General features: G+C 24.2%; 1 protein-coding gene across 1 annotated transcript in view; it reads right to left on the bottom strand.

Moving 5' to 3' along the window:
• LOC117171618 (rho guanine nucleotide exchange factor 10-like) overlaps nucleotides 1–27,067 on the bottom strand; it is a 107,160-nt gene that overhangs the window by 66,548 nt on the left and 13,545 nt on the right. The window contains exons 3-5 of the mRNA XM_033359095.1: nucleotides 24,646–25,236; nucleotides 14,272–14,556; nucleotides 13,969–14,117 (exon numbers count right to left, since the gene is read on the bottom strand). Of these exons, the coding sequence (XP_033214986.1) occupies nucleotides 13,969–14,117; nucleotides 14,272–14,556; nucleotides 24,646–25,178 (967 nt within the window). The 5' untranslated portion in view covers nucleotides 25,179–25,236. The remainder of the gene's footprint in view (nucleotides 1–13,968; nucleotides 14,118–14,271; nucleotides 14,557–24,645; nucleotides 25,237–27,067) is intronic.

The following is a 27,067-nucleotide window of genomic DNA, read 5'->3' as shown; positions in this document are numbered from 1 at the left end:
ATCGCAAATTGCAATCATTTAAGATTATGAGAAAATTTCGAAAATAGAACAAGTTCAAAACGTTAAAAATGAAATATTTTCCGAATAGAATTTTCAAAATTCGATCATTTAAAATTAAAAGGAATTAAAAATGTATTATTTCTAATTAAAAACGTTCCAAATTGAAAAATTTCAGATTAAAATTTTTTTTTAACGGACAATTTTATTAGAAAGGAGTTGAAATTTTATCATTTCTAATTCAAAGCGTTTACAATTTAACAATTTATTTTTTAAATTGAAGAATCTAGAATCTGAATAGTTTAGGAATAAAATTCCGAAAATGGGGCTAGTTAAAAACTTAAAAAAAATATTTTAAGATTGGAATTTTCAAAATTCGCAACTTTTTCTGAAGATTAGCTTTTTAGTTATAAATTTGATTATTTAGTTGAAAATTAAACTATTATACTATTTTCTTATTTGACTATTTCGTAGAAAATTTACTTTTTGTTTGAAATTTATGTTTTGGTGTTGAAAAATGAACTGAAATCTTTTCTGAATAAAGTTCCACTTGAAAAAGAAATTTGTCATTTTTTATTACAAATTCATCTGTTTTAGTAAAAAATTTAATTTTTTTGGGATAAAAATGGAACTACTTGGTAGAGAATTCAACTTTTTTGTAAAAAATACATACTTTATGGTTGAAAAAATTCGTCTTTTTAGATTGAAAATTCAATTTTTTTCGTAGGACCTGATTTTTTTGTTAAAAAATTCAATTTTTGTCCTTGCAGAGTCAGCTAGAATCTTTTTTGGATAAAAATCTAAAATTTTTTTGTAATTAAAAATTCTTCTGCTTTAAGATAAATTTCAACTTTTTTGTTGTTGTTGATAAAAATGAAACTATTTGATAGAGAATTCAACAATTTTGTAAAAAAATAATCCTTTTTGGTAAAAAAATTCGTCTTTTTGATTTAAAACTTCATCTGTTTCTAGAAGAAATTTCAATTTAAAAAAAAATAAAAATGCGACTTTTTGACTAAAATCATTCTTCTTTGCTTGAGTATTCAACTAATTTTTTTTAAAGATTTGGTTGAATCATTTTGTTAAGAAATGACTTTTTTGTTAAAGATTTATACTTTTAGTTGAAAATTCATCTCTTTGGTTGAAAGTTTAATTGTTTGGTTAAAAATTAATGTTTTTTTTTTTTAAACAGAAAATGTACCTTTTCCATTTTTTTAAGATTGATCTTTTTTAGTTGAAAATTCGTCTTCTTTGGTAAAAATATAATTTTTTAGTTTGAAATTTAATTTTTGTTGGGTAATCATGTTTCAATTTCATGGAAAATTAATTTTTTATTGAAAAGTCATATTTTATTTCTGGCTTGAAGGTTCAGTAATTTAGGTAAACTTTTATTTATTTTTTTAGTGAAAAATCTTTACTTTTCGGAAATTCGTCTTCGGGGATTTTATCATTTTGGATTTTTCTACTTTGGGTTTGTTACAATTCCACAATTTTCTATTCGGGTACTTTATTATTTGGGAATGATCAAGTTCGGTAATATTATGGGACCACCGAAAAATTTCCGGCTTTGTAAAGTTTTCGAATTGCAAAATTATCGAATTCGAAGTCCCGAACAGTTCATAATAATGAAATCACCGAATTTTACAATAATCAAGTATTTTAAATGTTTAAAGTTTCGAACATTATTTTTTGAATTAAAAATGGCAATAATTGAAAAATATTAAATAAATAATTTAAAAAAAAAATTATTTGTTTAAATTCTGGAATTTTCTAGTTCAGGCATTTTCTAATTCTGCAGTTTTCTATTTACGTATTTTATTGTTTGGGATCTATAATATTCGGTAATATTATGGGACGACTGAAAAATTGCCGTCACTGTAAAATTCCTGAATGGCAAAATTATCGAATAATAAAATGGTCGAATCCGAAAAATCCCGAACAGTTCATAACATCACCGAATTTCCTTGAAATTAAAAAGTTAACAAATTTTTGTTTATCATGATTTATTCCTCAAAATTACAATAATCGAATATTTTATTGAAAATATATTTTTAATGTTTTTAAAACAAGAATAATTGAAAGAAAAAATATTAAATAAATAATAATAGTAATTTTATTATTCGAAAATTTTTCAATTCGGGAATTTCATAATTTGGGATTTTTTTGAAATATTATTCGGCAATATTACTATGCCGGGTATTTTATTTTTCGGGATTTTTCAGTTGTCTCATAAGTTCCTGTCCTTCAAAATTAAAATTATAATTTGCCCAAAAGTCAATTTCAGTCAATTTTAAAAGTCATTGATCTTCGGAAAGTTGTAATTTTTAAGCCATTCGAATTTATCGAAAATTTAAAATAAAAGTTGTTAAAATTACAGTTCTTAAATAATCTTCAATTTTCAAATAATCCCATTATCTAAATCCAAAATAAAAGCAAAACTACATATATAATCTCTAACCAGAGAATTTGAAATCCGGGACTGAATTTTAAAAAATTACAAAAATCTGATAAATTGTATCACATAAGTTAAAAGAAAAAGATTATATTTGAAATCCTTGTGAAGCAACCTTCTTATGGGAGGTATAAAAGTTTGCGGGGTTGAAGGGAAGGGGTCTATGGGTAAGAACTACGTCTACGTTACTACGTGGATGCATAGCGATGCTTGCCAGGGTCGTAAATTTTACGACTTGGGCCCTGAACTCTAAAAATCAACCCAGAAGAAAAATTTTTCCTTCTAAATCAAAAATAAATCTTTCAGTAACAAATAGATTTACAAAAACAGTACTTAAAATTTAAATGTCTTAAAAATGGTCGATCTCTTATAATTGAAATACCTTCAACTTAAAATCTTTAACAAATAGATCGTTTTTCAATTCATAACTTCATAGGTTTTGGAATTTTCATTAAAAAAATTCGAATCCTTTTAAATTCTTCCATTTAAATTAATAATTAATTTATTATAATTTTACTGTACAGGACAAACTGTTCCAAGAATGGAGGAATATTTATCTGCACCTGTACTTTCTTATTCTTTGGAGAAAATGTCTATTTACTATTTGGACTTTAGATTACCGTAAAATTTGTCGTAAATTTTCAAGTGAAGCTTACAAAGCTGTAAAGTCCACGAGAGAGAAAAGTCTCTCCTATCTGCAGACCAGAGTAAAAAGGCTAATTTACTGCCTTTTCCGAGTGTTCGGCTTATCAAGTAAAAGGACAGATTCTCAAATGGTTGGGAATTTACTCAAGGGCCCATAAAATTTCGAGGACCAGCGTTGCCACAAAATCCCAATTTCGAAATTCCCTCACTTTCCCTGAATTTTCCCTGACCAATTTTTCATTTTCTCTGACCGTTCTAAAAATTTCCTTTTGGGTATAAAAATATGCTTATACCTAAGTAAGAAAATCAATAATGTTAATAATAACAAAAAGTTTGTTTTTAAATCCATTTAAAACACTTATCGATTTCAAAACAAAAACATAAATTTTGAATAAAAAATGGAATACTTAAATTTTTAGTTTGAACAATTAACCTTCAACGAAGCAAAATGAAAATTGCAACAAAATAGTTCAATTTTCAACCAAAGTGATGGATGATGATCCATGGATTCTTGTTTTATTTAACAGGATTTTGCATCAATTTGATTATTGGACGTTAAATGGGATTTTTAATTTGGATTTTGGTTTAATTTTAATTTCTTAAATTTTGGATGATGATCCGAGGAATTCTCGGAAAAAAAGGAATTCTCCACAAAATATTTATCAGTTGATATTTATATTAAAAAATATGTATATTTTTAATAAAAAACAGTTGAATTAAATAAAAATAATAATATTTTTCAGCAAGAGTTAAATATTCAATTAAAAAAAGTTTCATCAGTGAACAAAGAAAAAAATAGTTGAGTTTTAAACCCGAAAATATGAACTTTTTAACTGAAGAAGACACATTTTCAAGCAAATAAGTAGTTTTCAAGCTAAATAGTTTAATCTTGAACCAAACTGGTGAACGAAGATTTTTTTCTACAAAAAAAGAAAAATTTTCAACAAAATATATAAATTTTCAAATAAAAAAAAAAGGTAAAATTTCAACCAGAAATAGAATATTTGAATTTTCGTCTAAAACGGATAAATTTTGATCTTAAAAAAAAAGAATAGTTATATTTTTGGCTAAAGAAGTAAACCAAGAAGATGAACTTTCTAGAAAATAATAAATTTTTTTAAACCAAATACATGAGTTTTCAGTCAAATATTTTAATTTTTAAAGAAATTTTAATGTAATCGTTACATTTTCAACAAAAAAAAAAAAAGAGTTACCCACAAATAAGATTAACATTCCAGCACAAAATACGAATTTTCAGCGAAATATAGGAATTTTCAAAAAAAAAATTAAATTTTACGAAAGTAGTTCCACTTTCTACTATATATTTGAATTTTTAACCAGAAAAGATAAATTCTCATAAAAAAAATGTAATCGTTGATATTTCAGCCAAAAAATATTTTCATTTTAAAGCAAAAACAGAGGAATTCAACCAGAAAAGACGACTTTAAAAAAAAAGTTGAATCTTTAAACAAAACAGGATAATTTTCAACTAAACCGTTGTAATTTCTAACTAAATAAAATGTAATTTCTACCAAAATAGATGAATCTTCAACTAAAAAAAATTCACTTTTTACCAACTAATTAAATTTTTACACCAAAAGATTAATTTTCTGTGAAAAAAGACAAATTTTCAAGCAAATACATGAATTTTCACCTAAAACGGACAAATTTTGTACTCAAAATAGAATAGCTCAATTTTCAGTAAAAAATGAATTAAATTTTCAACCAATAATTTTAGTAAGCACGAAAAAAAAATTGAATAGTTGAAGTATTAGTAATTATTCAATTAAAGAAATAAGTTTACAACCGATATGCATCGATATAATCGATATACATCGATTTACTACAACGAAGATGAATTTTCTTCCAAAAAATATTCATTTTTAATCAAATATATGAATTTTAAAAAGAATTTTCAATATAATAGTTACATATAAAAATGTATTTCAACAAAAAAAAAATGAATTAGTCTCTAAGAATAATAATATCTGAGCACACAAGATAAATTTTAAACAAAATTTAAGAATTATAAGTTAAATAGTTCATTTTTCAACTGAAGAAGATAAATTTAAAAAAAAATTATTTTCAACGAAATAGTTCAATTTTGAACAAAGAAAAAAGTTTTCCAACAAAACAGTTGAATCCTCAACCAAAAAATATTAATTTTTAAACAAACCGTTGTGATTTTTAACGTGAAAAAAATGACTTCTTAACACAATTGTTGAATTTTTAACAACATAATAAAATAACTTAAATTCTTAGATTTAAAAAAATAATAATAATTTTAAGACCCCTCAATTCGAATATTTGAGTTTTTGTATTAGTTATTATTATTATTATTATTTATTATTTACTACTTATTGTTTATCATTTAACCGGATTCCGTTTTTCTTTTTCGCTCACGAGTGCAGAATATTGACATTTTTAGTATACTCTCCGAGACTTGTTAGAAAATAATGACGTAATAACAATGCGCGCCTTTTGAAGAATGTATGAGTGAATTGCATGTATAGAATACAAACGAGTCGTTCATCAGTCGAGTTAATTGTCGGTACTTGGAAAGAAGCAACTCAGCCAAGGATATAATACAGACAATAAAAATCCAAACACATACAAGATTCAGAGAGCAGACGAAGCTGCTGGAAATCTAATTGAAATACATACAGCATCGGGACTTTGTACGATTGCAAAAGCAAGTAAAAGCGCTTTCTGAAAATCGTCAAATCAATCAAATTTCTTTCCTCTTGTTCTCCATCCCTCTAATTACATATTTTTATTATTATTGTATGTATTCTCTCATTTTTATTAAGGTCAAATCTAAATTTTAAATACTCGAACTAAAAAAGCATAACAAATTTTTTTTTAATTTCCCGAATAATAAAATGCCCAATAGTTTAGAACATTATCAAATTTAAAAATTGCTGAATAATCAAATTCCCGGCAGAAAATCGTCAAATCATAAAATATCCGAACTATAAAATATATGTTTAATGTTTAAAGTTAAATTATTGTTATTATAAATTTAAAAAAAGAATTGTGCTAACAAGTAGTTTGAGAAAGTATTAGAATTGCCAGAAATTTGACATCTAAGTTTTTCAACCGATCTCCATGTTTTGAGACCGACCCGTTGAAGCCGAAAATCAGGTTTTGGCGATGGCTCCCTCCTGTCCGTCCATCTGTCTGCCCAGCCGAACGTTCGTCCGTAAACACGGGCTTTAAAATTTAGCGCTTGGATTTTGTTTCAAAATAGAAGATTTTTTCATTATTTTGCTTTAAAAATCGATATTATTGAGTTTACTTAATATTCAGTATTTTACAAAGAAATAATTCAAACAATAAAATTATAATTATTTAGATTATTTAAATATGATTTAATTAATATAATAATTTAAAAAATTGTATGAGTTGTGCTTTTTAAAACTAAAATACTTTCAGATTTGGACTTTTGCAAAATTTGAAGGCTTCAGGTTTTGAATTTAAATTTTCTCATTCTGCAGTCATTTTTAAATTCGAAAATCTTACAGTATGGTTGAATTAATATCTTATTCATTTCAAATTGACAATTAATATTTTTTGTTTTGAATATTCTCCAAACAATTCAGTATATTTTATATTTGATGGGTTTCAAACATTTTTATTTCTTTTGGTAGCTTTGAAAGTTGTAAAATATAGATTTTCAAAAATTTCAAAGTTTTACGATTTCGTGGGCTTTATCCATTTAGGCTTTTTAATTCGAATTTCGATCCTGTCAAGCTTATTCCGATAACTTGTAATTTTTAAACTATTTATCTTCGAAAATTTTAAGATTTGAACATTCATGAGTCTTTTTACATGCTTTAAATAATAATAGAAGTTTTTCTCAAAAGTGAAAATCATGAATTATTTCCAAATTATAAAGTAATATTAAAAAAAAAAAAGTAAAAGCTTCTAAATTATTAACAAAAACTCTTCATTATTTCATAAATAATTAAACCAGTTTGAATTTTATTTCTAAATCTAAGAGGAGTAAGAAAGACACAATAACTAATGCATTCATTTTTAAGCAAATAGTTAAATTTTCAGCTAAAAAAGGTCAATTTTCAATCAAATACTTGAATAAAAAAAATTAATTTAAAAAAAAAGAACGTTTAACAAAATACTTAAATTTTCAACCAAAAGTAATAATTTTTAACCAACATGTTTAATTATCTACGCAAAAAGACCAATTTTCAACAAAATACATGAATGTTTAACTAAATAATTGAATTTTCAACTAAAAGAGATCAATTTTTGACCACATAGTTAAATTTTCATCCAAAAATGGAATCTTAAAATTTTCAGTTAAAAAAATTAACTTCAAACCTAAAAAAAACGAGTTCTAAACAAAATAGTTACATTTTGAAATAAAGAGATGAACTTTCAACTAAAAAGTTCATAGATGAATTTTCAACGAAACTGTTGAATTTTTAACTAAAAAAAAATCAAATGTTCACCCAAATTCATAGTTGAAATTTCATCGAAAAAAGGAATAGTTTAATTTTCAGTTTCAAAAAAGGTTCCATTCGAAAACATACGAATTTTCAACAAAAAAGTGATTATTCAAATAATGAATTATGAATCTTTAACAGGACTAGTTGATTTTTTAACCAAAAATATGATTAATTATCTACCAAAAAGACACAATAAATAAATCTTTAACTCAATAGTTGAATATTTAACAAAAAAGACAAAAGCAATAGTCACATTTCCAGTTAAAAAAATTAAATAAAAAAAAACGAATTGTCTACGAAATAGTTACATTTTTGTTAAAGACTTTTCAACTAAAATGATAAATCTTCAACTGAAAATAGTTAAATTTTTAACTAGAAAAGGTAAATTTTCATCCAAAAGCGGCCAATTTTATGTAATACAAATTAATTTAAAAAGAAAAACGAATTTTGAATGATACAGTTAAATTTTCAACCAAGGTGATGAATTTTTCAATAAAATGATAAATATTCAACTAGAAGAGATAGATAAATTTTCCACGAAAGTGAGGAACTTTTAACTAAAACGATAGCTGAATTTTCAGTTAAAACGATTAATTTTCAACAACAAAAAAAGAACTTATGACAAAATAGTTCAGATTTCAACCCAAGTGAAGAATATTTAACTAAAATGATAAATCTTCAACTGGAGGAGTTACATTTTAAATAAAAAAGATCAATTTTTAACTAAAATAATTAATCAAATAAAATTAAGATTCCTTAACTGAAATAATAGTTGAATTTTCAACCAAGATGATTAATTATTTACCAAAAGACAATGATGTTTAATCTATATTGGTTAAGAAGAAAAAAGTTTCATAACAGTTTTGAAATTTAAACTAGTTAAAAAAATACTTTTTTTAAAAAAAATTAAAAAATGACTTCTTTCACTCTAAAATTCATAACTTTCTAAGTTTTTGATATTTTTACTAAAAATTTTACTTCAATACTTCCGAGATACGGTGCCTCAAAAATAAAATTAGAATTATAGTGTTCGTTTCAAAGAAGGTTTTTATTTTAATCAAAAAAATTGTTAAAGCGCAAATAAGTCGCTGGCTGATAAACACCCAGTATGCCCTTTAAGGGTTAAGTACATAAATAGTTGAATTTTCAAATAATATTATAAATCTTCAACTGGAAGAGTTAAATTTGAAATAAAAAAATATCTATTTTTACCTAAAATAATTAATCTTTAATTGGAATCGTTAAATTTTCCTAGCAAATACTTGAATTCTCAGTTTAAAAACTAAATTTTCAACACAAAATAACGAACTTTTTATAAAATAGTTGAATCGTTGAATTTTCAACCAAAGTGATAAATTATCAACTAAAATGATAAATATTGACCTGAAAGAGTTTAATTTTAAATAAAAAATATCCTTTTTAACTAAAATAGTTAAGCGACTAAAATGAAGATTCCTCAACTGGAATAATAGTTAAATTTTCAACCAAAAAGGTGAATTTTCAACAAAAGCGTTAAATTTTTAACTAAAGTGATGTATTTTAAAATAAAATGACAAATCTTCAACGAGAAGAGTTCAAACCAAAATATTGATTTTTAACTAAAATAATGAATCTTTAATTAGAATCGTTCAATTTTCCTACTAAATAGTTGAATTTTCAGTTTTAAAAAATATTTTTTAACCAAAAATAACTAACTTTCCACAAAATGGTTTTATTTTTAACTAGAAGCGTTAAATTTTAAACGAACAAGATCGTTGGAATCCTGGAATTTTTCACTAAAATGATAAATCTTCAACTGGAAGAGTAAAATTTAAAATAAAAAAGATCCATTTTTAACTAAAATAATTAAACAACTAAAATGTAGATTCCTTAACTGGAATAATAGTTGAATTTTCAACCAAAAAATAATTACTTTTCAACAAAATCATTAAATTTTTTAATAAAATGAGAAATCTTCAATGAGAAATGTTAGATTTCAAACAAAAATATCTATTTTTAACTAAAATAATGAATCTTGAATTAGAATCGTTACATTTTCCTACCAAATAGTTGAACTTTCATTTAAAAAAATTAATTTTCAACAAAAAATAACTAACTTTTCACAAAATGTTTGAATTTTCGACTAACAGATTTTTTTACTAAAAGATCGTTAAAATCGTTGAATTTTCAACCAAAGTGATGAATTTTTAACTAAAATGATAAACCTTCACCTGGAAGAGTTAAATTTGAAATAGAAAACGTCCATTTTTAACTAAAATAAATAATTAAATTAAATTAAAATTCCTTAACTGGAATAATGGTTGAATTTTTAACCAAGATAATTAAATATCTACCAAAAGACAAATTTTCAACAAAATACGTGAATCTTTAAGTAAATAGTTGAATTTTCAAATAAAATGACAAATCTTCAACGAGAAGATTTTTTCAACTAAAAATAACTAACTTTCCACAAAATGGTTGAATTTTTAACTAAAATAGTTAAACAACTAAAATGGCGATTCCTTAACTAAAATAATAGTTGAATTTTCAACCCAAAAAAGGTCAATTTTCAACAAAAGCGTTAAATTTTTAACTAAAGTGGTGAATTTTTAACTAAAATGATAAAATCTTCACCTGGAAGAGTTAAATTTTAAACTAAAAAGACCAATACTATTTCCTAAATAACTAAACCCTTCTGATTTCTAATTCTAAGAAGAGTAAGAAAGACACAATAAAAAAAATAAATAAAAAAAACAGACAAGACTATCGGATCTGACACTGCTTTGTTGGATTTCTCCATTATCTCGGTCGTTGCTTGATCTTGGACCAGGGACGCTTCTGACATCTGAGTCTGAGGTTATCGGTCGTTGAGCATTGAATCTTTGAATACTTAACTCCCCCTTTATCGGTCAACTACGAAGAGGGAAATAAAAAGGAAATGAGGCTGGAAATGCCATCGTTAAAACCGAGGTTAAAACTTTAAAAGGAAGCCAGACAAGAGAGGATCAATGTCACACTCGCATTTCAACATTATCGCTCAAGGGAAACAAAAGCCTCGACAAGAAGCCTTTCTTACAAACCAAAACTTCCATCTTCCTAGGATCGCACTAAGCCCTAAGCCTAACTTTAAATAAATTAATTAATTTCTTGATCAATTAAAAAAAAAAATTATCAATTTCAAAGTATCAGAATTTTCAAAAATTTACATTAAAACTCTTTCAAAAGCCAGACAAATTTCTATTTCTCTGACAATTGCAAGATTTCTTTTTTTTTCTTGTATAATTTTTCACATTACTTCGCATTTTATAAAACAATTGACTCAGAATATGCAACTATAAAATTTCGGTAAAAGTTTCTAGGAATTCAATTAATATGGTAAATGTATTCTTGAATATATTATCAATAATGAATAATTAGGTCAATAAATACTTTTCAAAACATAATCATTTCTTACATTTGTTCCTAAAGTGCATGATTCTGAATATTAATTTAAACACATTTTTATATTGAATTAAATTTAAAACGCTTCAAATTCCTAACATTTCAAGTAGAAATATTACAGGAAATATTGTATTTACAAAAAAAAAATTTTTAACAAAAATGAGGAAATTAAATGGACAAACTAACAAAAAATTAAATGTTCACCCAATAAATAAATGGTTACATTTTCAATAAAAAAAATAAATAAATTTTCAACCGACATTTTTTTCTAACAAAATACATGAATTTTTAATCAAACAACTGTATTTTCAATTTAAAAATATCCACTTTCATCTAACAACGAAATAGTTGAATTTTCAGATAAAAAATTATTTTTCTATATAAAAAAGGAAATTTTTCACAAAATAGTTATATTTTTAACAAAATGTGATATACTTTAGAATTAAATGATAAATCGCCAACTGAAATAATTTAATTATAAACCAAAAAGATCAATTTCAAACCTAAAATATGAATTTTTCACCAAGAATATCAATCTTCAACCAAGAAAATTAATTAGATATCTACTAAAAAAGTTGACTTTTCACAAAAATACATGAATTATTATTAATCAAATACTTGCATTTTTGAGTGAAGAAAATCAATTTTGAACCAAATAAATTAAATATTTATTTAAAAATTGATCAGACAAATTTTAAGTTCTAAAAATTAATTGCCAAAAAAAAATGAATTGTCAATAAAATAGTTAAATTTTCAATGAAAGTTTTGAAATTAAACTAAAAAGATTATTTAAAAAAAAATATGAATCGCTAAAAGAAATAGTAGATTTTTGAACCAAAAAGATGAATTTTTAAATAAAATAGATCAATTTTTCAATTAAATAGTTGATTTTTCATCCAAAAATGGAATAGTTAAGTTTTCGGTTTAAAAAATTAATTTTGAACAAAAAAATCGAATTTTTAACAAATTAATTCAATTTTTGACTATAAGGAAGAATTTATCTGGAATACTTGATTTTCCCAACCGAATATTTGAAATTTTTACTAAAAATGATCGAATTTATACCAAAAAGATGAATGCTCATCCAAGAATGAAATATTAAAATTTTATGTAAAAAAAAAATAAAATTTTGACTGAAAAAATCGAATTTTCAACAAAATATTTCAATTTCAATTAAAAGTTATGATTTTCAACTAAAATTATAAAATTTAATCGGAATAGTTTAATTTTAAATCAAAAGAGGAATTTTCAACCAAAATTATGAATCTTCAACTGCTTTTTTTTATTTTTTACGCAAGAGATATATTTAAAAAAAATAGAGGTATTAAATTATCAGTTATAAAAATTATTTTTCAACTAAAAAAAGACGAATTTGCTGCTAAAATTGTTAATTTTTGATTTTCTACCAAAAAGTTGAATGTTCTTTCAAAAATGAAATAGTTCAATTTTCTGTTAAAAAAATTAATTTTTAACCGAAAAAACGAATTTTCAACAAAATAGTTAAATTTCAATCAAAAATAATGAAATGCCACTAAAATTATCAATATTTATTTGCAATAGTTTAATTTTAAATCAGAAAGATTAACTTTTACCTTTTAATTAGGAATTCAACTGGTAGAGTTTTTAACAAAAAAAAAAAAAAAAACGAATTTTCAAAAAAATAGTTCAATTTCAATTAAAAGTGATGAAATTTCAACTAAAATTATGAATATTTAATTGGAATAGTTTAATTTTTAATCAAAAGAGGGATTTTCAACCAAAATTATGAACCCTTAACTGGATTACTTGAATTTTTAGCCAGAGATAAATTTTTAACAAAAACAGAGTAGTTGAATTTTCAGTTATAAAAATTAATTTTCAAATAAAAAACAGACGAATTTTCAACTAAAATTACAATTTTTAACTGTAATAGTTGAATTTTAAAACAGAAATATTAATTTTTACCTAAAATAAGGAATTTAACTAGAATAGAGGAATTTTCAATCAAATAGTTGAATGTTTCACTAAAAAAGATCGATTTCCAACAAAAAATTTGAATGTTCTTCTGAAAATGGAACAGTTATTTTTCAGTTAAAAAAATTAATTTTCAACTGAAAAAAAAACATTTTCAACAAAATAGTTAATTTTTCAACTAAAAGTGACGAACTTTCAACTAAAATAATAAGTAGCCAATTGGAACAATTGAACTTAACACAAAAAATATTAATTTTCGTCTAAAATGACGAATCTGTAACTTGGGTTGTTGATTTTTTCACCAAAAGATTAATTTTCTGCCCAGAAGATGAATCTTCAACCAAGAAGATTAATTATTTACCAAAAAAGTAAAATTTTGTAAAACAAAATACATATATTTATCATCAAATAGTTGAATTTCCAACCAAACTGATGAATGTTTACGTGAATGATGAATCTTCAAGTGGATTAGTTCAATTTTGAACTAAAAAATCGATTTTCAACAAAATACATAAATTTTGAACCAAAAAGTAGAATTTAAAAGAAAAAGATAAATTTTCAACTCTTTTATTTTTTATACAAAAATGGAATAATTAAATTTTCACGTAAAAAATGAATTTTTAATTAAAAAATTTAATTTTCAAAAAAAGTGATGAATTTTCACTTAAATGGTAAATAGTCAATTGGAATAGTTGAAGTTTCAATCTCAAAAATGAAGTTTCAACCAAGAAGATTTATTTTCTACCAAAAAAGGAAGAATTTCTGACTAAAAAAATATCAGTAATAAACATAAAATATACAATTTAAATTTTCAGTTAAAAAATTAATTTCCAACAAAAAAAAAATCATAAATTTTCAACTAAATATAGTTAAATTCATTAATTCGAGTGCAAAACTATTTTTACAAATGAATAAGAAAGCATTATTATATAATTTTATATCACAATTTAAAAGAATGTAGGCAAGTCCTCAAAAAAATTCTAGAAACCCTGCATTCAATTAATTTGAACCATTAAAAAATAAAAAACTCACCGTTCTTTTGCTTCTCCAAGTTGCTCCCCAACGCCTGAAGTTTCTTCCAGCCTTTTTTCCAGATCATCGCAGCTTTTGTTTTCCTCTGATTCGCCTCGTGATTGTTTCTTTGATTCACAACTCCCCTTCTCAAAGATCCAAGTCCAGATCTTCGAAAATAAAATAAAAATTATACTAAATCTCGGCATTTTGATTCTTGATTGAAAAAAAAAATTAAAAAAAAAAACGAATATAAACTTGTCTCTTTTCTATTTGAATTCAGAATTTTTGGGATTGAGTAAAGAAAGAAGGAAATAAATAAACCTATAACTGGCACTGGAGCTTCCACTGAATCCAGAATCCATATCGCAAGCAACTGGCGAAAGAAGTTGATCAGTTGGACTCATATTTCCCAACAATTCTTCCGTCGAAGTGTCCTTTTGGTTTTCGGAATTAATTTCAGCACCCTCGATCATCTTTGGCATTAACATTGCTTCCATGCTGAGATTTAATTCCCCGAGGACTCGACGATGTCGAGATTGCACTCTTCGGACTTCTTCGGCGACGAGGGATTGACGGGACCCTCGTATAGATCGAGAACATTGTCTTCTGTTTAAAAAATAGATCAAACTTTAAGGAAAACCTTAACGAATTAAACAAAAAATATATTTTATACTAAAACATTGTACGCGCGCGCTAATTACCCTTTCTTTAGAATAAAAACTCTGTTCATTTTCACACATTTTTTTTTATAGAAATGTATATTGATCCAACAATAATTCTTATAATAAATAATATTAATATTGATAAATTCATAACAAAATATCAAATTTTATTCTTAATGAATTATTTATATATTATAATTTAAAATTAAATAATAAATTAAGCGAAAAGTGTATATTATTGTTAATATAATCTGTAACAAACCGTAACAAAATATTTTTTTCCCCTTCCCCTTTTTACTGTACATAATTTTTAGTTTCCGAGAACTCCATTTTCAAAATTCTCTGATTATTCCTTGACTAATTTTTCATTTTCCTTGAGATAAAAATTTTAATTTTTCAAATTTATCAATTTATTTTAAAATCAAAATGTCTTCTACTATAAAAGATGACTTTTTGTAAACAAAAAACTTGAATTTTCATCGAAATAATTTAATTTTAAACACAATAGTTGAATTTGGAACTTAACGGATAAATCCCAAATAAAAAAGTGTCATAGTTTACATTTCACATAAAAAGTGACAAGAAATAAATAAAAGTTTATCTAAATTGTTAAAACTTCAAGACAAAAGAAGAATTTTCTCCACAAAAATCGAATTTTCCAACCAAAATATGACTTTTAAGAAAAAATTAATTTTCCAAGAAACTGATTTATTTTTACCCAACAAATATCAAATTTCAAACCAAGGAAATTATGATTTTTTTCTTACTAAAAAATTAACAACTTCAAACATAAGCCTTCAATAAATAAATAATTTTTAATATAGTTTAACTTTTACCCAAGTAGTTAAATTATCAATTAAAAAGATTATTTTTTACCAAATAGTTCAACTTTAAACCAAAGAGATGAATTTTTTAATAAACGAGATAAATTTGGAAAAAAATAGTTTAATTTTTAGGTAAAAGAGATTTCAGTTGACTTTTCAAGACAAAAATTGAATTTTTAATCCAAAAATGCGAGTTTTAACCAAAAAGGATGCCTCTTTTTAACAGAGTTGTTTAAATATCTACCAAATAGTTGCATTTTTATGCAAAAAAGTTTCAATTTATCTTGAAACAGATAAATTTTTATTATTAATATTTGAATTTTCTTACGAAAAAGATTCCAATTGACTTTTAAAGATGAAATTATGAATTTTATTAACAAAAAATAATTTTCTACGAAAAAATTGAATTTTTAATTCATAAAGAAGATTCTTTTTCAAACGAAAAGAATCAATTTTTAACAAAATATTTGAATACTCTACCAAATAGTTGTATTTTTATCCAAGAAAGATGAAATTCGTACTAAAAAGGATGAATTTTCAATAAAAAAAGACACATTTTTTTAAAAGTTAAACTTTCATCTTGCAAAGATTTCAGATCATTGTTCAAAACCAAAATATAAACTTTTGGCAAAAAGTAAACTTTCTATGAAACAGTTAAATTTTCAACAAAATAGAATTTCCAACTACTTCTTACACTTTTTAAAAAAATAGTTTAATTTTCAACCAAACAGTTGCATTTTTATCAAAGGAAAATGAAACTTCATTTAAAACAGATGAATTAAAAAAAAGTGAGTTGAATGTTCATCCAGCAAAAATTTCATTCCCCTTTTCAATACCAAAATTTAAATTGAAACAAAAATTGAATTTTCTACGAAATATTATAATTTTTAACAAATCAGCAGAATTTTCAACAAAAAAGTATGACTTTCAAAAACAGAATTTTAAAATCAAAAAGACAAACATTCAAAAAAGAGATTTAATTTTCAATTGAACAGTTGCATTTTTATTGAAGAAAGATTAAATTTCTCCTAAAACATATGAATTAAAAAAAATCTTTCCAAAGATGATTCCAGTTCATTTTCCAACAGCCAAATAAGAATTGTAAACAATAAGTTATTTTTTTGCCAAATATTCGAATTTTTAACCAAAAAGCATGAGATTTTAATATGCTGTCAAATTTTCAACCAAATAGTTGCATTTCTGTCAAAGGAAAATGAAAATTTTACTAAGACAGGTGAATTATTAAAAAAAAAGACAAATTAAAAAAAAAGAGTTGCATTTTTATCGAAAAAGATTTCAATTGAATTTTCAGCACAAAAATAGGAATTTTTAACAAAAAGTAAATTTTCTAAGAAATAGTTTAATTTGAAACAAAACAGTTGTATATTTTTTCCAAGAAAGAAGTAATATTTATACTGAAAAAGATGAAATTTTACATCACAAAGACAAATTTTCAGAAAAAAAATAGTTTACATCTAAAGAAAGTTTTAGTTGACTTATCAGCAACAAAATATAAATTTTAAACAAAAGGTTAATGTTCTACAAATTCCTCACTTCTCGTGAATAAATTCTTTAAAATCCACTAAAATATGATAAAATCCTGTGAAATTCTATGATGATATTTACAGAAATCCTGGCAATCTTATAAAACATATCTTCAAAAATTCTTTATCTTAAAATATCTCAAAAGTTTTTAAATCCCTTCAAATTGATGAAATTAATTAATAATTGCTTGGAAGCTTTTAAAATTCCCTAAAATACTTTTTATATTAAAAAATCTATAAAATGCCTAAAAGTTTTAAAAATACTCTAAAATCTTTAAAATCCCATCAAATTATTGTCACCTTTTTTAAGATGAAGTATTGTCTATAAATAAATAAAACAATACTTTTATATGACCCTAATGCTTTTATAATATTTTTGTGGTCAACTGTAGTTAGCTAATGTTAGAACTAATTTAAATTCATTAATTTAAAACTTTTTAAATACCAAGAATACAAAATAATTAAACATACAAATTTCAAATAACGATTCATTTATTAAAAGTTTTTGAACACTTTAATTCGGGTTGAAATTAAAGTCAGGGGATTAAGAACAAAAAAATACATATTATCAGTTTGTTTTTTAATTTATATTAATGTAATTTTTACAAGATTCTTAGAAAAATATTAAGAAAAATGCAAGAGTTTTTAAACGAGGTTTAGGACTTTTAGAAGTTCGGAAAAAATTACGAAAGATTTGATCAATTTTCGGAAATGTTTCCAAGTTTTTGAATATTTCTTATCTATTCAAAACATCTTAAATTTCTAAAAATAGTTTTAACTGACTTGAATTTTTCTCAATATTTAAAAAAAAAATTCAAAATGTTAAAATTTGCCTATAATTTGTAATCTGAAACTTTTCATTTCGAATAAATATTTCTTAAATTTACTCTATTTTACAAATTTTTTAATTGTACCGAATTGAAACATTTTGCTATAAGATCTTCTACATTCTTCTTCGAAATTTTAGGAAATAGTTTGATATGTTTAAACCCCTTTTTTTAAATTGAGTTCAGTTTTAAAAATAGAAAAACCATTTAAAATTTCCACGGGAATATTAAGAAAATTTATTTTTGTCTAATATTTTTAGACCTTCTAAACATCTAAACTAAGCCGTATAATATTTAAAAACTATCGAATTTTTTCTGTTTTTTTTTTTAATTCTGCTAAATTAAAAAAAAATTGCCTTTAAAATCTTTTAGATTCCTCTTTGAATAATTTTGAAATCTTTTGTAATGTTTTGAAATATTTTAAAATAATCTCTTGAAGTTAATTTTTTGAAATAATTTTATTTTATTTTTCCCAGGAACTTAAATTTTTTCATTTTCGTAAAACCTAACTAAATTGTTTTAAAATCTTTACAATTTTGAATTATTTTTGAATTATTTTTGAATCGTTTCAAAATTTCTATCGCTTCAACTTACTCGAATTTGAAAGTCAATTTTTTAAAACAACATAAACTTTAATGAAAAAAAATGTCGCAACAAAATTGCAGAAGAAGGCTTAAAAAGAATTATGTTCTTTAATTTTTATAAAATTATGTAATATGGCGAAATTGCATAAATTTTCAAGATTTTCGCTAATCGTGAATAGTGCTGAAAAACCTTTTTTTGTTCAAAATTCAAATAATTATTTGAAAGTAGAACTACTTTATGAAAAATTAATCTTTGTTTGCGAAGCTTTCGTGTCCGTTTGAAATCATTGAATCATTGAAATCATTGAAATCTTCTGTGTTGAAACCTTTTGAAATCGCTTAATATCTTTGAAATCTTTTGAAATCCTTATGAATTCTTCGAAACATTTGCGAAATCTTTCTGAAGTCTTGTATTTGTTTGAAATCACTGGAATATTTGAAATATTTGTAAAATCTTTCTGAAATTTTTTGTGATCGTTTAAAATCACTGGAATATGTAAAATCTTTGTTAAATATTTTGAAATCTTCTAAAAATTCATCCAAAAATCTTTAAAATTCTTGAGATCTATTGAAATTCTTATGAATTCATCGAAATACTCGTGAAATCTTTTATAATTGTTTCAAATCACTCGAATATTGGAAATCTTTGTTAAATCTTTTGAAATCTTCTCGAAAATGTTTTAAATTTTTGTAATCTTCGCAATGTTTTGAAATAATTGAAATCTTTTGATATCTCCTAAAAAGTTTTAAAATTGTTTAAAATCTTTGGGAAATTTGTTTTAAAACTTTTAAATCTAGTGCACACGTTTTTTTTTAAATTTTTGTAGCCCTTGAAATCTTTGTGAAATCTCTTTATTCGTTAGAATCATTGAATTATTTGAAATAGTGAAATATTTCGAAATTTTCAAACCTTTTAAATACTTAAAATCTTTAAAGTTTTTAAATGTTTTTGAAATTCTTGTAAAACCTTTCTGAAATATTTTGTATTCGCTTAAAATGATACAAATATTTTTAATCTGTACGAAATCTTTTGAAACCTTAAAAATCAGGTAAACATTTTTTCAAATCTTTGAATCGTTTGAAAGTTTAAATTTGTTGCAAATGTGCGAAATTATTAATGAATTAATAATTAAATATTTTGCAACCTTTTGAAATCGTTTCCAATCTTTGACATGTTTTAAAATCTTAGAAATCCTTTGAATCTTTGAAATTATTTGTAATTATTTTGTAATTATTTGAAATCATAAAAATATTTTTAATCTGTGTAAAAAAATTTTGAAATCTTAGACATCAGGTATCGCTTTTTAAAAATCTTTGAAATCTTTTGAAATGCTTGAAATCTTTCTCCAATCTTTTGAAATATTTGTGACATTTTCATTAAATCTGTCTTTTTGAAACCTTTTTTATTCGTTGAAATCATCGAATTATTTGAAATCTTAGTGAAATCCGTTTAACCTTCGAAATGTTTCAAACTATAGAAATCTCGTGTATTTTATTCTTTTTTTTAAATCTTTAAAATCCCTTAAATCTGTTGAAATCTTTGAAATCAGGTGTACTGTATCTTTTTCAAATCTTTGAAATCCTGTAAATCTGTTGAAATATTTAAAATCTGGTGCACTATAATCTTTTTTTAAATCTTTGGAATTATTGTATTCTTTTGAATTTTTTTATTAAATTGTTATGAAATCTTTGAGAAATCAATCCTAATTAAACTAATTAATAATATATAAATAATAATACAATACTAATAAATATCATATTATTATATATGTATAAATAAATATGGATATTTATAATAAATAAAAAATAAGATAATGAAAATTTTTGAAATTTTTTAAATCCTGGAACTTCTCGAAATTTTTTTAATCTGGTATACAGGCCTTTTTTCAAATCCTTTAAATCTTTTGACCTCATTGAAATCTGGTGTGCTTAAAGTTTTTTGAAATCTTTGAAATCCTATAAATCTTTTGAAATCTTTGCGAAATCGATGTTAATTAAGTTAATTAATAATAATACAAGAAATTAAATTTATTTATAGAAAATACATAAATGATACATTAAAAGAAAAAATTAGAAAAAAAAATATTTTAACATTTTTAAATATCTTTTAAAAAGATTCAAAATCTCCCTAAAACTTAAAATAAATCCACTAGAATTAAAAAAATGCTTCAAAATCATCAACATTATTTTTTGACAATCTTAAAAAGCTTTTTGAATATTCGCTTAAAATTAAACTTTAAATAAAGAATTATGTTTTATTTTTCTATGAATCTTAATCACTTTTTATTCTTTTAATACCTTTCCAGATGTTTAACAATCTTTAAATTTTCTTGTCGAAATCTTAAAAAATCGAAATTTCATTAAAGAATTCTCTTTTATATTTTTAAGTTACATATAATTTTTGAAATTCTTTCAAAACTTCTATATATCACTTATAATGAAACGATTTTTTCTACAATTTTTAATAAAAACCTGCAATATTAAAAGAAATACTTTAAAAGGTTTTAGATTGTCTTTTCCACAATTCTGGATGTCTTTTTAAATCTTTTTAAAAATATACGAAAATATGAATTTTCAATCAAAATGTTGATTTTCAATTTAAGAAAATAGTATAATTTTCAACCAAGTAGTTGAATATAAATAATTATATGGAGATTCCACTAACAAGAATGATCTTTTACGAAAAAAACAAAACTTTTTAATAAAATTCACGGGTTTTTAACCAAAAAGATAAATTAAAAAAAATTCAACCGTAAATTAAGCAGTTAGATTTTAAGTTTAAAACTCAATTTTTGAGAGAAAAAAATCAAGAAAATCGTTAAATTTTCAACAAAAATAAATTTTAAGTAAAGCATATTGAATTTTCATGTAAGAAGATTAATATTCTACCAAAAAAGAACAAATTTTCTAGAATATAGTTATATTTTTGTGGGAAGAAATTAATTTTTAAATAAAAATATTAACTTTCAACAAAGACTATTTTCATACAGAAAAAGGCGAGTAAATGCTTATTTAAAACAATTCCTTTTTAAATAGAAAAAAAAATGTCAACAAAATTGTAAAATTCTCCACCAAAACAGCTCAAGATACAATTTTTATTATAAAGGAAATACATTTTTACATCAAAAAGACGAAGATTACATAAAAAAGTGCAATATTTAACCAAAAATGATGTGATTTCTAAAAAAAATAGATGAATTTTTATATTAAAGAGACAAGTTTAAAAATTGGTTTTTTCTATGCAGATACTTGAATTTTTAACACGAAAAGAAGATTTTTCAACAAAAGAGTTCAATTTTCAACCAATTATTTTATAATAATTAATATATTTATATATATAATAATTTTTTTTATTTTCATTTCTTTTACGCGCGTTTGAAGCTTTTTATTCTTTTTATTCTCGGTAAATAAAATTGATCACCGAAAAATAAAGAAAAACATGACATGCATTCTTATTTTTGTTTTCGCAACCTAAAACTACAATAATTTCGTAGCAATTTTTGTCTTTGCTAATGTGATAATTAGCTTATTATCAATTAAAATATTTATTACGTCTAAAATAAAAATGTCAGCAAGTCAAACATTAACTGAATACTCAGAAATTCCAAGGGGTTCAAGAGAATTTTTTTAAGAAACTGAACAATTCTTAAGTTAAATGTTAAATTATTTTTATTGTAAATAGTTTAAGACCTCTTAAAATGCTCAAAATTTTATTTAAAAATCTTGAAACACATGTGGTTTTACATTTTTTCGAATTTTAAATTACCTTTTTCAGAACATATAAACATCTTTTAAAATGATTCGAATTTTTCCTACACATTGTTTTTAATATCCTGCAAAATAAAAAAAAATACATCAAATCTTCCCCATTAATTTTTGATAACTTTGTAAATCTTTCTAAATAATTTTAAATATTTTCTAGAACATAATTTTTCAAAATAAAAAAATCTGCCAAACCATATTTGGTTTCAAATTAGGCCAAGAACTGTTTGCATCGAAATTTTGGGACGAATTGCCAGATTTTGTTGGTACACGTAGAGACTTTATTTAAATTATTAAGTTTTTTAAAATAGAACAATTTAAATTGTAACGTTTAAAGTTTATTTTTTTGTTTAGTTAAAAATATTTAATTTATAATTACTGATTTTGAATCGTCTTGTAAAATCAATTATTATTTACTTTTTAAATATAAAAGTACAATTCCATTTAAAAAATAATTAATTAATTTATATTTAATGTTGATCAACTAAAATTTTTTTCTTAATAAAAAATCTTCGATTCTAAACACTTATAATTTTTAATTGTTAAAGTCCTGAAAACGGCATTTTAAAAGTCTTTAAATTTAAGCCTTAAAGGGCACACTTCCGTAATTTTACATAAAGCGCATACTGGGTGTTTACCACCCAAGGGTATTCAAATGTGCGCTGTGCAGACGGTATTGGATAGTTTTTTACAAGAAAATCAATTAATGGTGTTTAATATATCTAGTTTAAGGAGAAAAAGGTTTCATAACAGTTTTTGAAATTTAAAGTAGTTAAAAAAATCTTTTTTGGGGAAAAAATAAATAAAAAATGACTTCTTTCACTCTAAACTTCATAACTTTTTAAGTTTTTGATTTTTTACTTAAAATTATACCTGGATACTTCCGAGATACAGCGCTTAAAAAATAAAATTCGTCTTATAGTTTTCGTTCCAAGGAAGGTATTTATTCTAAAAAATAAAAGCTTTAATTCAATGAAAAATGAAATACCGTACTTTGCGAAATTAGAAGATTTTATTGATCTCAAATTGAGTATAAAAATGATAAAAATCAAAATTATGTGTAGAAATGACGTAGAAAAAGAGTTTTTCATGTCATTTGTCAATCTGGAGCAAATAAGTCGCTGGGTATTATAAACCCAATATGCCCTTTAAGGGTTAAGTACATAAATAGTTGAATTTTCAAATAAAAGGATAAATCTTCAACTGGAAGAGTTTTGTTGTAAATAAAAAAGATCTCTTTTTACCTCAAATAATGAATTTTTAATTGGAATCGTTAATTTTTTGACCGAACAGTTGAATTGTCAGTTTAAAAAATTAACTTTTAACACAAAATAACGAACTTTTTATAAAATAGTTGAATATGTAACTAGAAGAGTTAAATTTTAAACCAAAAAGATCGTTGGAATCGTGGAATTTTCGACCAGTGATGAATTTTTAACTAAAATGATCAATCTTCACCTGGAAGAGTTAAATTTTAAATAAGAAAGATCCACTTTAACTAAAGTAGTTCAACAACTAAAATGAAGATTCCTTAACTGGAATAACAGTTGAATTTTCAGCCCCGAAAAGGGGAATTTTCAACAAAAGCGTTACATTTTTAATTAAAGTGATGAATTTTTCAATAAAATGACAAATCTTCAACGAGATGAGTTACATTTCAAACTAAAACGATCGTTGGAATCGTGGAATTTCTGACCAAAGTGATGAATGTTAAACTAAAATGATAAATCTTCACCTGGAAGAGTTAAATTTTAAATGAAAAAGATCCATTTTAACTAAAATAAATAATCAAATAAAATTAAGATTCCTTAACTGGAATGATAGTTGAATTTTCAAATAAGATGATTAATTATCTACCAAAAGACAATTTTTCAACAAAATACATGAATTTGTAACCCTTAAAGGGCAAATATCCGTAAAATTACATAAAGAGCATACTGGGTGTTAGATACCCAAGGGTATTCAAACGTGTGCTGTGCCGACGCTATTGGATAGTTTTTTACAAGAAAATAAATGAATGGTGTTTAATCTATCTAGTTTAAGGAGAAAAAGGTTTCATAACAGTTTTTAATATTTAAAGTAGTTAAAAAAATCCTTTTTGGGGGAAAAAAGTAAATAAAAAATGACTTCTTTCACTCTAAAATTCATCATTTTTTTTTTATTTTTACTTAAAATTTTACTTGTATACTTCCGAGATACGGCGCTTTAAAAATAAAATTAGTCTTATAGTGTTCGTTACAAATAAGATATTTATTCTAAAAAATAAAAGCTTCATATCAATTAAAAATGAAATACATAGAAAAATAGGTTCTCATTGTAATTTGTTAATCTGGCGCCATGTTTCATTTTCTTGAATTTGCTACGTTTTGTTAAAGCGCAAATAAGTCGCTGGGTGTTTTATACCTAGTATGCCTTCTAACGGTTAAATGTACGCTTAAAAATTAAAAATCTTTAACTAATTAATGAAAATCATTCACTGACTAAAAACCTACCCAAGATCCGAAATTTCCTCGTAGATATTCTCCTCAGTGCCGTATCTCGTGACATAAGTGTGCCTCTTGGTCGGATCCATTTGTCGCAGAAGATACGGATTTTGCTGATAATGATTCTGAGATTGCTGATAAATCCGCTGCTGCTGCAGACTCATTGGATATGGATTAGAAATTCCACTGGTGTTGGGTTCATAATACGCGTAGGAATATTCCTGAAAAGGTCGAAGTCGAGAGGAACTTGGCAGAGTGGACATCATCGAATTGTTGGAAAAGTCCTCCGACAAATTGGAACAATTTTCATTCTGACTGTGGACGTCGTGGCTCTCTTGGACTTCCTGGAGTTCGTGGATATCATGGAGTTGATGATGGATATTATGGATCTGGATATTATGCAAATGGTGATTGTTCTGAGGAGGTGGATAGGAAGGTGGAGGTGGAAATTCGAGATTGACACGTCTCGGAATTATTCCTGCATTGGCACCTGTCGCCATTCCTGGTGCCTCCGCACCTGTTTCTCCGGAAAGCGTTGCCATCTTTCATCCCTCGTTTCTTCTTCCTGAAATCTCCTCTCCATCCATGCTCGAACGACTCCTGAAAGCATAATGATTTATTCATTATTCAAGTGATTTAGTGATTCAGTGATTCTATTAGAGGAGTTATTTCTCCTCGTAAATGTCAGGGAACAAAGAATCAAATGCTTTGGATTTAATGAGAAGAAAGTATAGTGGCCGTTGCTTTCTCAAATTGCAAGCATTTGAATTTCGAGGAAATAGAATTTGCATAAATAAAAGTTGCAGGCTTTGACAAATTTAAGAGAACAGGATGGCCAGTTGGCCATAAAGCTGTACTTTCTTTTATTTGAGATTGAAATGAAAGCTGCTTCTTATGAATAATTTTACGCAACGCAATCAGAACATGAAAAAAATTCACAAATAATACATTTTTAATAGGTTTCAATAAATTTAAAGGATATTAAAGATTTTTGGGTATTTTTTTTAAATCCAAGAAATTTTCAAATGCTTTACAAATTTTCAAAGAATTAAATATTTTAGAGTATTATAAAAAATTTCAAGAGATTTAAACAGATTCAAAGAAAGTTTTAAGAACTTTAAACATTTTCAGGGGCTTCGAAGAATTTGAAATATTTTAGGGTATTTAAAAATGTTGCAAGGAATTGTCAATTGATTTTCAGAATTTGAAGGGATTTCAAAGGATTTATAATTTTTCAAGGAATTAATTTTTTTTTAAGATTCTAAGAAATTTTGAATTTATTTTAATAATTTAAAGGGATTCCGAAGGATTAGAAAATTTGTAGGATGTTTTGAAAAATTTCAAGAAATTGTCGCGAGCTTTAAAAAGTTTCAGGAGAATTGAAATATTTCAGGGCAATTAAAAAGATTCCAAATAATTTTTAAGAGATTCAAATAATTTCAAGGTTATCGAAAATCTGCTCAAGTTTTAAGGGCATCTCTAGAGCTTTCAAGGAATTTTTAAAGCTTAAAAAAATTTAGGGAATTTCCCAGTATTTGGAATAGACAATAATTTAGATATTCTAAATGATTTTAAAGATTTTAAGGTAGTTTGCAAAATTACAAAGGGATTCTGAAATATCCTAAGGTATTTTAAATAGATTTTAATAATTTGAACTAATTACAAAGGGTTTAAAAATATATAGGGTATTTATAAAAATTCTAAGAACTTTTCAAATGCTTTAAAAAGTTTGAATGGTTTTCAAAAAGTTTAGGGTGTTTTAAAAGATTCCAAGGAATTTTTAGTTGATTTAAATACTTTTTGAGATTTTAAAGAATTTCGAAGATTTTAGAGAATTTTTAAAACTTCCCAGATATTTTCGAGGTTTTAAACAAATTTCAAAGGATTTAGAAACAATTCAAAGGATATAAAAGAGCATTTTTACAAATTCCAAGAAATCTTCCAAAGTTTTTAAATATGTCAAGAGATTTTAAAATATTTTAAGGTATTTTTAATAGATTTCAAGTTATTGAACAGGATTAATAAAAATGTAGGGTATTTAAAACAATTACAAAAAATTTTCGAGCATTTCAAAAAGTTTCAAGAAACTAAAAATATTTTAAGGTATCTTAAAAGATTCAAAGTAATTTGTAATAGATTTTAATAATTTAAAGGGATTTCAAAAGATTTAAACATTTTCAGGGTATTTAAAAAAATTGCTTTTTCAAATTGCAAGCATTTGAATTTCAAGGAAATAGCATTTGTATAAATAAAAGTTGCAGGCATTGAAAAATGTAAGAGACCAAGATGGCCACAAAACTTTACTTTTTCTTATTTGAGATTGAAATGAAATCTACGAGGGTAGTTCAATAAGTCCTTAGAATGACCAACATATGGCGCGCGAATCGCTCCAAATCATCTGTTTTCAGTCAGCACCACTCCCGACTAGATA

Source organism: Belonocnema kinseyi, chromosome 1 (assembly GCF_010883055.1).
Source record: "Belonocnema kinseyi isolate 2016_QV_RU_SX_M_011 chromosome 1, B_treatae_v1, whole genome shotgun sequence".
Lineage (NCBI taxonomy): Eukaryota > Metazoa > Arthropoda > Insecta > Hymenoptera > Cynipidae > Belonocnema > Belonocnema kinseyi.
Note: the sequence above shows the minus strand (reverse complement) of the source record. Positions and strands in the feature narration are given on the sequence as shown.